Here is a 14206-nt window from a genome sequence, read left to right as displayed (position 1 = left end):
TACCTGAGGAGGCGGGGGTGGGGGGAGCGCGGAGCGGGCGGCCCCTCAGGGCGGGCGCGCGCCGCCGCTTCTCCTTCTTCTTCTTCCTCACTATTGCGCCTTTCCCAACGTGAAATAAAGAACAAAAAGACCCCCCCCAAAAGAACAAGCGCTGTACGAGAGCAAGCGGAGGAGGAACCTCTCTGTGTGGTGGGACCTCTTGTGGCCCTGAGGCAGGGCCTGCTCCCTTCCCCCGATGGCTGAGGTGCCTCTGGAGGCTCTGGAAGCGCCCCCGGGTGAAGTGGAACCCAGGAGAGCCTGAGGCTGGCCAGGGCCTGTCCTGGGACGGACACTTCCGCCTTTATGGACTGAAACCTGCTTCGGTCCTCGCTGCTGCCGTGCGAGCAGCTCCCCCAGGTGTGCAGGCTCAGGGTTATTGGTGCGGGAGTGAAGTGACAGTGAATCCTTTTTTTCCCCCATTATTTCTAATGACATCCATCGCAGCAAAGCCGGGGGGGGCGGGGTTTTGGGGAAAGGATTGTGATTGATGTGACAGATCCCTTTAAATGATGAAAAAACATCCTGGTAGATGTGGCAGTCGTGATCAACGCCCACATTTCCATGTGCTGGGTGGCTGTAGCTTATCCTTCCAATTACACGCCGGCTTTGTGGATAAAAGATGGAAGTATTTCTGCTACCAGCAGCTGGGTATTGTGTGGCTGCAGATGTTCTGCTTTACTGTTTTCCCTTGGCTGCTCCTGGGCACAAGACGCAGACAGAGTGGCCTGGGAAGCTGCAGTAGTGATCCCCCAGAATAGAGCCTGTGGAAGTGAAGAGACTCGAAATGGTCTCTATGGCAACAAATGAACAGCCTTTGGAAAAGATGTGGGAAAAAATGTACTCTGAAAAGACATAAATCTGTCAGTGAGTCAAACCTGTAATACTCGTCTGGGCAATTTTAAATAAGTTGTTTCCTCTCATCTGGCATTCTTCTACTGAAGAATGAAATCCAGATTGTAGCTTTAGCAAGAAATGCCCACACATATAATTGCTGAAGTTGTTTTGTTCTAGATGAAAATGCAATGTTTTTTTTTTTTCCCGCTGTGATTATATTTGGTACTTCCAAGTCATGGTAACAAATGATTTCTGAAACCAGTTTCTTTCTTTGCTGTGTTTTTGAAGCTTTGTTCTATTTGTTGGTCTCTATTCAATGCATTCTCCTTAATGGGATCACCTCAAATGTACCAAGCATTTTGTCAACTCTGTATGAGCCTGAGGTTCAATTCAGCAGTGGAATTTCCCTTCTGCTACTGAACTTCATAACACAACTTTTAGTTTCATTACCTTAAGAAAAGTTTAAAATTACAGAAAGGAGTAATGAAGCCCAAGCTTCTCTCTCTTGCTCCCTGTTTTTTTCTCTCTCTCCCTCATATGTATGACTGAAAATTATGCTTTCTCTATTCTGTTGAATTGCATTCACTCACCATCTTAAGGTACAACAGATCAAACTCAGACAGTTGCCATGTCCTCTCATTTGCTTCTCTCTAGCATTTTCCATGGGAAAGATTGTGTTTTACACCAGCCTAGTCAGTGCTCCTTGAGCTGACCTAAATGGGGACCCTTCCCAGTTGCTGTGGTTTAACCCCAGCCAGCAACTAAATCCAGGCAGTCCTCACTTACTTCTCCTGTCCCCCGATGGGATCAGGAGGAAAATCAGAAAAAAAGTAAAACTTGTGGGTTGAGATAAGAACAATTTAATAATTGAAACAAAGTAAAATATAATAATTTAATAATACCAAATACAACAAGAAAAATAGCAATAATAATTGTAATGTAAAGGAGAGAGTGAGAAATAAAACCCCAGGCAAGTGATTCACACAAAGGTGACCGATGCCCAGCCTGTCCCTGAGCAGTGATCAGCCTGTCCTGGCCAACTCCCCCTGTTTATGCACTGGGCAAGACATTCTATGGTATGAAATATCCCTTTGGCCAGTTCAGGTCAGCTGTCCCAGCCATGCTCCTTCCCAGTTTTTTGTGCACCTCCTCGCTAGCAGAACATGGGACACTGTAAAGCCCTTGACTTAGGGGAGGCACTACTTGGCTACAACCAAAGCACCAGTTTCATATCATCATTATTCTCACACTGAACCCAAAACAGAGCACTGTACCAGCTTCTAAGAAGAAAACCAACTCTATCCCAGCTGAAACCAGGACACCAGTCTTATGTCAGCCATTTGCAGATGGACAGCCACAGAATGAGGGTTGAAGAACTCATCTGACAGAAAACCAGTGTGTCAGGAGCTAGTGACAGTAGCAGAGCGGGAGAATTGATTAGGGTGAGGACATTTGTCTTTATAAGTTACTCTGCCTGCTGCCCTGGAGACCTGCCCATGCCTCCATCAATCTCGACCTTCAGTCAGTTGACATGAAAGCTTCCTAGGAGATCAGCTCAGGGTTTTTTATGATGCTGAAAGTGGACAAGTGGCTTCCTTAAAATAAACTACACAGAGTTCATAAAAGTAAGCTGGGCCTAAAAATTACAGAATCACTTCTGTTCAACAGTTTTGTCTAAAATCTAGGCTTTGTTTTAAAAGAGGAAAGAGTTGAAAGAAATGGATGCAATAAAAATAGGCATATGGATTTTTGTAAAAAATTAACAGCAAACATTTATCTCCTAACTTTTAGCACTGGAAGACTTCTGTCAGAATTATGTAAGCAACACAGAGCAGACTGGCACTGGCAGTTTTCACTGTCCAAGCTGCATAAACAAGAGAAGGTTCAAAGCAAGATGGCAAGGATGTTGAATGTATCAATGGACTTTTTTTCCCCTAAGATATAATAACTAGGACAACATTTGTCTCAGCTCAGCTCAGGTAACTGTGGGTTATGATCACTGTGTAAAAGAAGTCAGGGCAAAGGTGGATAATGAAAATAGGAAAGTACCCATTCCTTCTTAAGATGCAGGAATCAGAGGCCTGAAACTGAACTATCAAGCTTCAGATTTAAAATCAAAAGAACTAGTTTTTTTCACACAATGCATATTTAAATTGAAAATCTTGTTGCCACCAAACTTTATGGTCATCAAAATTATAAGTAGATTTAAAAAATAGCTAGACAGATTCCTGAAGAAATGGAGTATTAAATATTATCAGTCATATGCAGACTTAAGCTCAGAAAGTCCCTGCAATCTGCAGGGAAATACTGGAGAGGGATAATCTCTTTAAGTGGCCTGTTTCATGCACTCTTTCCTAAGGGTATATTAATGGTCCTGTTCACAGATGGGCCACTGCCCCACCCTGTGTCAGGACAGTTGTTCTGGAGCACAGAAAGTGAATGATTGATGGTGACAATCAATCAATTGGTGGTGACAAAAAGGTTTATGATGGGGAGGGAAGACAGGGAGAGGAGCAGAGAACTTTGCTAAAACTAGTGTCGTGTCTTCAGTGGCCTCTTTTACTTCAGCATGGATTTTACAAGCAGCTGCACTCCTTTTCAAGTAGTTGAAACAGTGTCTGAGGCAAAGCAGGTCAGACTTTGCAGAGCTTAGGCAAGAGGCTAAGTGTGAGGGTAGAGCCTCAAGCGTTGCCACGGGAGCTGTGTGTGAAGAAAAGGTGTTCCTGCAAGTTTTGGCAGAGAAGCCCAGATTTGTCACAGGAGCTGACTGAGAGGCCTGTGGAAAGCTGAGAACAGCAGAGAAGCACTAGCACTGTGACCTTCTTAAAAGCCAAGCAAAAGCACTGTTGACTGAATTGTTCCAAATAGATAAAAGTAAGAAAACTTAAAATATGGAATGCTATTTTCCTTTGCTATGTAACTGATATTCCAGAAAGGAAGCAGCACTCTGTGTGCCTTCTTTGTGTGTGAATCAAAGAGGTATCTGACTCACTTAGTAGAACAGTTTCTTCTGATGGAAATGTGCTGCAGATCTAAGGTACTGCCATAGCCAGTCAGAAGTGCTCACAGTGTAATTACCTTTCTCAATTGTGCCAAAAGTGTTATAGTTCTTCCCAGTAAGTAATAGAAGCCCCAGCCTTTGATACAGGGATCAGCCAGTCTAGAGACAAAAGTTAAAGGAGGAAGAGGTATGGTACCAAAGTAGCTTGTTTTCAAAGGAAGAAACTTGGTAAAGGAATTCTAAACTTCACTGTTATTCCATTAGCCTGCATATTTTTCTGCTATGGACATGTCTTCAGAGGCACTCTGTACACCAGAAGGTTGTAATCTTATTCTGGAAGGAGATGTTTGTGAAAAACTAGAAGATGAGTGAGCTTGTAAAGGTTATGTAGGACTGGGAAAATGGAAATAATCAAGACAGTGAAGAAGACAGGCTAGTTTCATGGATGGATCTCATTTTGATTATCAACAGCCCTTCAGGCTCAGTTGGCCATGGGGTTTTAGTGACAGAAGAAAGATGTGTAGCTATATAAGGTGACAAAGAAGAAAAGATTTTTTTTTTTTCCCCTGTGAGAGTTTCCCCTTATATCTGGTCAGGCCATAGAGTCTTATAAACACTTTTTGTTTGCAGTGTGCAATTTACTGCTTATTAAGATTGCTTACAATGCTTTGGCCTCAGCTGTTTGATTCAGGATCTAATAAACAGCTGGTGATTTGTCAGGCTGTCACTCTACAGAAAAACCAAATTCTTTTGCCTGTTGGTCATCATCTTAGTAGTGGAACCATGGTGTTTGCACAGCCCCTGATCCTGCTTTCAGTGAGATCCCTGCCTGGAATGTAAATCATCATCCTCTGTACCTCTACCACATGTTTATCAGCAAGGGCTTTTATCCTTCAGAGGTGAAGTCAGTATTTGTTGTAAAAGTACTGGCTCAATTTCACAAAAAAATATCGCAGTGCTGGAAATTGTTACCATCCCATTGATGGACTGAGTTGCTTCAGCATCTTTCAACCATTCCTCAAGTGATAGATACTTTCATTCTCTCTGTCTTCAAGAGATCCCTAAAGTCCAGGCTCCTATTTTTTCCCTTTCTCATCTTGGGTCTGTGGATCACCTGTGCTTTTGCAATGTTTTTGATTTGGTTCTGTCCCCTGTGGCTCTTCCATTTGAGAATTTGTAATGGCAATACATGAAAAGCAGCCTTTTTTAATGCAGGCACCACTGAATCTTGGCAGTGTAAAGAAATCATCCCCTAACTGGTAAAACTAATGGAGTTTGCTATCCCATGGCTGTGTCGTGCAGCCCAAACCCTCCCACCAAAATTTCCCCCTTTTGTTTATTTTCACTCACATCATAAGGGAGGGACAGCACCCTGAACTTGGACTGAATCCCATTTAGCCTTGGAATGATCCCATGTAACCCACCCCACAGTTTAAGCTGAGCAGGGGGCAGCCATGATTAATCAGTGAGTCCCTACTGCATCCTTTCCCCTTTCAGACTTTGTGCACCTTGCTGATTTTCAGTGAAGATGTGAGAACTAATTCCTCTCTCCTGAACTGGATTGAGATTGATCAGCAGGTTCAAAAGCTATTGAAGGTGTGCTGGAAAGCTGGAAAGCAGATTAACATAGCAAGAGCAAAGAATAAGAGAAAAAGGATCTTAAAATAGCAAACGTCCACAAGTCTGCAGTTACTGATGCTGAATAACAATGTTGGTATAAGAGCATATGGTCTTAAAATAGCTGAGAATTAATCTAGCTAGAAGTTAGACAAAGGCTCTCAGTTATCCTTGATGTTCTTGAACAGCCTTGTTGTAGGAGTAGTGAGAGCAAACCATCTACTCTGCTTTTTAGTATTTAGTTCATTTATGAATGGGCTTTTACAGTGTCTGTGCCTGCAGAAAAAAAAAAGAAAAAAGAAAAATCTGTTAAGTGTCTGGAAACATGATGACTTTTCTAGTGCCATGTTCCTACCTGCCATCTGTGACCCTCCACAAAAAAAAAGAAAGCAGCCTGGACCTTTCAAATCCCTCAAAAAAATTATAGCTAGATGTCAGTCTGTTTCCCACACACTTTATCCCCCCCAATGATGGCATCTCTTCCCTAGTTGGGGGAATCCTTTTAATGTTAGTCAAGGTCTCTGCAGTTTGACTTTTACTGCTCAGATGGGCAGTAAAATTGGATCTCAGAAAAAAATGGCTTTTGCTTTAATCCCAAAATGTTGGCAGTGGGTGGTTCTGAAGTCATCCTTCTCACGTTTTCAGACACATTTGCTGTTAAACTAACTGAACAGAAGTGTGCAAGGAACCTCTTGGCAGAGTTGGTCAGTCATCCCAAAATGAGGACAACAGCACAGATACTCAGACTGGCTTGTAGGTCAGCCAGCTGATTATAGGATTTTCCCTTCACAGAGGTAGATAAACCTTTTTGCAATGCCAGGACAGCCACACAAACTGTGTTTTAAGATCCGATGAGCCCACAGGGGTATTTTACAGTTCCAGCTTTGGGCATATGTGTTGCCAGGTTCTTCGGCATGCATGGAAAGGTGGACTTAAGCAAAACTCTATGGATGGGTAGTGATCTGGAGTTGGAGCTGAATTAATTTTGTGGGAATAGAGCAAATCTTGCAGACAGCTGCACCCTTCTCTATTTTATTTCTTCCATTTTCGCTGTATAATAAGTTTTCCTTCTTTCCAGAATTATCTTGCATGGAGCTTCAGGTAGGCTTCCAAAGATGAGATGGAATGAGGGATGGAATGGAGACATACAAGTCTCTGGCTTGTTCTGCCCTTTCTCACTTCCTTGCCTGCCTTACTCTCCCTCCTCTTGGATCCCAGCTGGGATCTGTAGCTGGAAGGGTTGATGAAGCTTCCCCTTGTTCCGCAGCCCGTTGCCCCATGGCAGCCACGCATCCGGGCAAGGCTCAGCTGTGTGACAAGCACCCAGGGGCAGCTGCTCCCCACAGACCTGCTCTGGCCACTGAAGGCCACCTGTGCCTGCCTGCTCACGGGCACGGCTGAGCTCCGTGGTGAGTCCTGCCCAACACCCACGGCTGATTAATTCACCCTGCTTGTACTTGCGCAGCTGGAGAGGGTCCTGTGGGCTCAGTCAGGATCACAGGGATCCTGTCTGTGCAGGTGGAACAACAAAGCCTCTGGCCACAACACACCTAAAAAGCCCAGTGCCCCCCTCCCCCTCCACAGAAGCGGTGGCCCCTCAGGCAGCGACTTCTAAGAGGGGGTGGGAGGAGGGTCTCTGGGGACATTGCGGGGTTCCACTCAACGACAGCCTGCAAGGCACTCGGGCCCGAGGGGCCGAGGGGGAGCACCGGAGGCTGTGAGCGTGTTCTCCACTCCCAGGCACGCCGGTGAAGGGAGCGTCGCAGAGGCGCTGCGGCTGTTCCAGCTCTCCTGCCAGCTCCACTCCTCCCGATGCCATTCCTACCTCCAGGATTTTTCCCTGACTCGCAGCATCACATCCAAAAGTCTCCCTGGAGGAAGGTATCTGCTAGCTGGTTTGTCTCTTTATCCTTTGCCTCATCCGCGGGAGAAGGGAGAAAAAAAGCCATAAGCAATCAACTCTCCTGCTTCTCCCCCTTTTGTATTTCCCCCCTCCTGCTCCCTTCCTTCTGTCAGGGGGGGTAAAATCCCCATCTGGAAGGAGCTTTTCAACGTCCATGCATAGATGGCAGCAAATTGGAAGAGGTGAGCAGCCGAGAGAAGATGTGAGAGCTGGAAGGGCCGTGCCGTGGGAGTGGTCCCTGCTTTGTGTGCAAGTGAGGCAGTGAGTGTGCAGCCTCCCACTCTGGGTGCACCTTTTTTTGGATGCTGTGTAGTTCCCTGTGTGAAATGCTTTTTTGGCTAAAAGAAGAAGAGATGTCACATCAGGAGCTCACCCAGCGACTGACTACGGTTATCACCCATGTGGGTAAGGCATCTTTATTTTTCTTACTACATTTGTGTGGATTCAGGGGCCCTGTTCCCCCAGGAGGTGCTGCTGCCTTTGTGTGACAATATCACACCTGTGCATGAAATAGGAGCCATCAGCAAACTGCGAATCCCCGGCTTTGGGCAATTAGACGGCCTTTTGTTGATGGTTTGTTTTTCAAGCATGTTTTCTCTGAAAAGCAGAAAGAGTAAGAGCAGCGTGTCCTACCTGTGAAGTGAGCTGTGTAAAATACTCGAGCACAGTCCTTGCAGGGAGGTGGTGGAGAAAAGGGGGTGGTGGGAGGATGCTGGAGCAACGGCAGTGCTAATGTGCTGTGCATTTGCTTGTGATACTGGAATAGCAGCCCATTCTCAGGGAATCTTCGTGGCCTTTGCTGTTTCAGGATTTCTGGAAGGTGCTAGGACAGGATCTCAAAAAGCTTTTCTCTCTGTCAGGCTTGATTTTACTGTTTCTAACATTCAAATGCCAGTGAATACAGGTGAGGCCCTAAGCTTTGCACTGACATCCTTATGCATCTGGGCTGGATACCCACCTGCTGGCACTGAATGACCAGGAACTGAGGAACCTGAAACTAGCAAGACAGTAGGAGATGCTGGTGATTAAAATATCAGCTGAGAAAAGCTTTTGTGACCCTTTTTTGTTACCTACAGTTGAGTTAAAGCAGATTGCAGCTGTGTTGCATCACATAAAGAGAACATTTTTAGTTGAATGCATAGGGGCAAATTTTATAGCTGTCAGTGTTTGCAATGGATTGTGTGCTGTGAATGCTAAAGATGTTGTACAGGTTCCTGAAATGCCTTTGTCACTGACTTTACTCAATCTGTATATGAAACAGAGTGTGACCAAAATCTGGCTTTTAGAGAATATGTAAGTAAGATTTTAGACCAACATTATTCTTTTGTTTGATATTAGCTATAGCAGCTGAACTTAGCTTAGGAGAGCAAATGTAATCAGTATCTTGCCTAAAGAAATAGCACAAAAGCAGATTTAAACTCAATAAAATATTTAAGACCAGGCCCCATCTCTCCAAAACCTTTTCCAGGTTAACCTCACCAGGAGCTTGGTATGGGAGAAAGTATGATTACCAGGAGAGCTTGCAGCAGCAGCCTCTTTGACCCAGTAATGCCAACATGAATTGCTTTGCAATTGTGCAAATTCAGATTGACATGAAGTCACATGAATTCACTTTTTAAATGAAGATTTGGGATTCAATATGAGGCATTTTTTTTTTTTTTTTTTTTTTTTTTTGAAGAGTGTTTCAGGAGATTTGTGTATCTTCTGGTTTTCTTGTTAAACTCAATGCAGGTCCCCATCATCCATATTGAGGACTCTCCTTGATATCAGGAGGGATTTGTTAGAGGTAACATAGCATTATGTTAACTACTGTATAATATACTGTTGTCTAATAAAAGTCATTCTGGACACTAGAAATGTTGATGAACCTTTCCCCTGCTCCCTGCTAAATAAGAGAGGTTTCTGGGTCATGAGGCTGATGCTAGAGAGTCCCACTGGTTTCCTGGATGTCAACCAGCAGGTCAGTCCATGGGAGAGGAGCGAAGGTCACAGATCCTGGCGTTTTTTGCATTCCACACGGAGGCAAGAGCCTAGTTGATCAGCTTCCATCAGGGAAGGATAATCCCACCATTTCCCCAGCCACTTGAGACCTACTAATCAGACCCTACTTGTGGAGTTTGCCTGCCTTTCTGTAGCCAGAGTTCATTTTTTATTGAATCATATAACTGGCAAAAACAGTTGTACAAAAATGGAAGAAAGTAACATTAAAACATTTGTTATTGGCTGAAGGAAGAACATTTCTTCCAAACCCATGATGATGATGTGCCATGTTTATGAATCACAGGTTGTAACATGGGTGCCTTAGCTGAATCAGCCGTGGCTTATTGGAAGAATAATTCCTGGGAAGCTGCAGGGGTCTCTTGTTAGTTCAGTGGGAGTCTTTACAGCTCAAATAAGTGAAAGGGCTCTCAGCTTTAGCAAACCGAGGGGATCCCTGGCCATGTAAGTACTTTATAGTGTTTACTATTTTTACAACTATCACCCTCATATTGCCACTTGGACTGGTGGGATTCAGACTCTCCAGAATGTAGCTAGCTCTTGGTTGGGAGCACAGCTCCCAGCTCATCCAAGAACAAGAGGGAAGAAATTTATTCACAAAATTTGCAAAATGTCAAACTAGAACTTTATGGGAACGTTAAAAAGAAAGACCTTTATATTTTCAATAAAACCTTTATGGGACCATTTTGGTCTGTGTCAAGTAATGACACACCATTTTATTTTTAATGTGTCAATAAGAGTGTCACATAGTTAATTGCCTGGGGCTCAACTTATTTGTCCTGGGCAAAAGCTTTCATCCCTTAATAGCTGACTCATGTTGTGTTAGACAGTTCATGTGCTAGTAAAAAAAGCTTCTTATCCTACTACAGACTTCATACATGCAGTGCCTGCCTCACCCAGGTCAAAATCAAACTTTTGAAGGTATTTCCCTGCTCCACAGTAGCTCTCTTAACTTGGCACTTTTCTAGTACCACCCTGCATGGTAGCACATCTTCACACAGTATAAAAGAACAGAGGACCAAATTAGATCTCTTAAATAGCCATGTGCTCCCTCAGCCTCCCTGGGATTATTCCTGATTGTCCTAGTGAGGGTGAGGTAATGGGGCCACCACAGGTGCCTAGGACAGGAGCCGTCTGTGAATGTCAGCAGGGTTTCTGCTTACTATCTGAGATATAGCACCAACACTACCTCAGCATATTACTGAAACTGCATCAAGAGTCTTTTTTAAATTTACCCTACTTTTACTGAACTTGTTTGTTGGGAGGTGTTGGGGAAACACTCATCAATTTTGGAAAAAGTGTGTCCTTCGGGTAGGTGGGCAAGTGGCAGCTCTTCTGTGGTGGGGAGGGAAGAGCTTTGCAGGATGATGTGCCTGGTGCTGACAGCAGGATTGTTTGCCTGCGGGAACACGTACAGCTCTTCCAGCCTGCAGAGCCCACAGGAATATTCTTTTGTGCTCTCACTACCCACCCACACTTGGCAGCTGGCCCCCAGAAATCTGATGCCAGCTTTGCTATGTGTGGGCAATATTCTGGGCACAGTTGCGCACACAAGCACCTCCAGTGCCCCGTTTTCCACAGGCTTTTTCTTAAAATGATTTGGATGTAGGTATTACAGGATGGAGCTGCTAGAACCAATGTGAGCTGTCTCAAAAGGCCAGCAGCTTGGCTCCTCTCGTGACAATAAAGAATTCCACAGTCTGTGGGAGATGGGGTTTTCTTAGAGGCTCCCCTTAATTCTCAATGAAGTTGTAAGAGCTCCTCCCCTTCAAATGTTAACTGGACCCAGATGAGCTGACTGTCAGTGTCCATGGTAGAACTGGCACTGATGTGATTTGCAAAAAGCACTACATTGCACAAATGTTACATACAAGAAAAAAACCCATAGATTCACATCAGCTTTCATCTGATTTTAAACACTCTTGCTTCTCCAGTCTCTCATTTTATGAGAAAAACAAACAAAAAAGAATTTAAGCAACTTGATTGAAATCAAAAAGAAAGCAACAGACCTTAGTCTAGGATTGACATGTCAAGACTCTAAAATTCCTATCTGCTAACCATGGTATGTCAATTCCTGCCACTCTTGGCTTAACCACCAGAGTTGGGGAGCGGTGTAAAACACCTGTGTGTGTGAAGAGAAGCTGTGTTACAATTTGGGACAGGAAGTAAAGGATGATACTGCATCTACTTGACTGTGTGAGAGGAATTTAGGTCAACAGAACGGAATAACCCGAGCTGGCACTTGTCCGAGGCCAGTGGCTAAGCATCACAAGTCACAGAATCTGCTTTATGCTACAAAGCCACAAATAATCTAATATGTCACAGTTGGACAGACAGTTGCAACATTTCTAATATGTGTCTGTGGACATCAAGGACACAAAAAAGGGATATTTTAAGAAATTGACTTTTGAGGTACTATATCAAATAGGCCCTTTGCTACTCCCATGAAAAGGCTTAAATCAAATAAAATTCCTCTGTTTGCAACATAAAATTCTTGCCTTTGTTTTGGAGCATTCATGCATTTCAGGAACTCTTTTCGAACCATGGATTCTGTGGCTCTGTCCTACTTAGGGATGGTGCACAGCAGGGGGAATCTGCTCCTTCCATTGACCACAGCACACCAGGTCTCCTCACCCAAAAATAATATACAGGCATGGGAGGGGCCATACCATTCACACATTCCCAGTGAAATATGACAATAGAAAACTGCAGAAATGGGTTTGCTAAATTTACTTGCCATCTTATGCTGATGAGAAATGGTAGGTTGAAGTTTCCCCATTAACCTAATTCTATAAAAAAATTGAGGTTTATTCATGTTATCTGCATCTTTATCTCTGTACCCCAGTAAAGCTTTTGAACTGTTGGCCAATTTTTACCAAACTTGGTGAAGTGGCAAAGGTCAAAAATATTGAATTCATGCAAAATATAAAAATAGTATATGAAGAGAAAGATGAAAATAGTGAAGACAAGGGAAATAAGCTCATTCTATTAGACCTCAGAGATTCCATGTGGGAGGGTGGAATGTGGGAAAGGAGAGATAATAGCAATTTATCCTTTTTAGTTTCACAGCTTAAAAAAAGCTTCTTGTTTACTTTTTTGTTCCTAGAGTGTGGTTATTAATTTTACCCCATTCTATATGGCCTATTATGTGCAGCTGTTTCACTGGAAACTGTTTAGTAAGGAACTGTTTAAAAGTATTTTGCTAATGCTGCAAAGTTTGTATCTATAAAAAGTGGAAATGAAGCTCTCACAGAAATACATGAAAAATGTGCAGATGTGCCTAGTGCACTTTCCAAGATGTAGAATATTGCAAGTACCACAGACTTGTTTAAAGCCCACATTCTAACCTGGTTTGCAGAGGCATTATCAGAAATAACAATTATAAGAAACTCCTATGAGTTGGGATCCAGAACTTTGTCTCAAAACAAAATATTTATGTGATAGTTTGGCCTCATGTTCAGGTAGACAGAGGTGACTAAAGAGCTTCCCAGAAACAATAGCATGCATTAAGGCTGCTTCAATTTCAGGAGAGAACAGCTCAGAGACTTTCCTCTTCTACTTTACATCTTTTACTTTAGATGAAATACTTTTTCATATGGGATGTGATCCTAGCATCCTTGACAGAATTTAAGAAAAAGAAAAACCTTGCAATATCCAGGTGTGGTACTGTTAATACTCTCAGAGCAGCATGCACTGAGGAGAGCCATACAGAGCCCCACAGAACTGAAAGGCTGCTTACAGCCCTGTTTTCTCATTTATTGATACCCTCCCCAAAACTGGCTGTTACATTCTGAGCTTTCATTCTCATGCCAGTAAGAGACCAGGATGTTGGAGAGAAAAGGGAATAGGAGTAGCTATCCACCATCTGCTTGCTGCAAGGTTTTCACACTTTCTACTTACGCATGTTGTGATGGCAACTGTTGGAGACAGGGAACTAGGCGGGATAGAGCTGAGGTGTGATCCAGTCTGTCAATCCGTAAGTCACTTTCTCTTTCAAAAGCCTCCGCATTGCTGCTGTTAAATCTAATGCTACAGCAGTCTCCCTCTGTCCTTTATTTTCTAATCTACCACAGTAATTACTTATAGGTGTTTCTTGGCATGGAGAAGTGTTTAATACGTGAGGAAATCAGTAAAGGAAAGTCAGGCGGCAGGATCCAAGTTTAGCTGTTAGTAGTGGTGATGCCCATGGTCCCTTCCACAGCTGTGCTTGCCAGGCACCAGGTCCTGTACATCCTTGAGCTAGTCAGACTGTGGCACTTCCCAGTTTGCTCTTAAACACTCCAGGACAAGCCCAGGGTTATGTGGAAGGAGGAAGTGGGAGGAATCTCCTGGGCAAAGCAAGTCCAGGAGGTTTTCTTCTGCGTGAGGTCTCCGAGTCAGGCACAATGAGAGATGCTGGTGCTGGCAGATATCATTGCTTGCTAACAGGACAGGCAGTACTGACCATTCTGCATTGCTAAGGCCCAAGCTTAAAAAGCAAATAGGACCAAGAGGAGGCAGAGAGGAGCCCCTCTGTCTGTTCTTATCTCTGTGGCAGAGGGGAGCTCAGATGGCCTCACTGGAAATTAAACTAAGCTGACATCTATCACGTTGCCTGGCAGCTCATTAAATAAAAGGGCCTTTTTCCACCTCTTGCCTCATCTTTTATTTAATTCCTTTTTCTTGCCTTCCATATGGTGGCTGAATTCAAGAGTTCCCCATAGAGAGCATCTCCCTGGGGGAAGCAGGATCAGGATTTGGGGAGGTACTTGCAGCACCAGGTCATCTCAGTGAGTAGAAGATAAGCTAATAAATTCCATTGCTGGCACTCTTTC

The 14206-nt window shown here is 43.8% G+C and overlaps 1 protein-coding gene across 2 annotated transcripts in view; it reads left to right on the top strand.

The window, feature by feature from the left end:
* Positions 1 to 7236: 7236 nt before the first annotated feature.
* MCF2L2 (MCF.2 cell line derived transforming sequence-like 2) overlaps positions 7237 to 14206 on the top strand; it is a 160634-nt gene continuing 153664 nt past the window's right edge. Inside the window, exons 1-2 of one of the 2 annotated variants that reach the window (XM_017726946.1) lie at positions 7237 to 7372; positions 7508 to 7799. In XM_017726946.1, coding sequence (XP_017582435.1) covers positions 7697 to 7799 — 103 coding nt within the window. In that variant the 5' untranslated portion in view covers positions 7237 to 7372; positions 7508 to 7696. Of the gene's footprint in view, positions 7800 to 14206 lie in introns of both variants that reach the window. The other variant, XM_017726945.1, reaches the window with a different exon arrangement.

The sequence above is a fragment of the Corvus brachyrhynchos genome, unplaced genomic scaffold (genome assembly GCF_000691975.1).
Source record: "Corvus brachyrhynchos isolate BGI_N302 unplaced genomic scaffold, ASM69197v1 scaffold162, whole genome shotgun sequence".
NCBI lineage: Eukaryota > Metazoa > Chordata > Aves > Passeriformes > Corvidae > Corvus > Corvus brachyrhynchos.
This window is presented reverse-complemented; position numbering and strand designations above follow the sequence as displayed.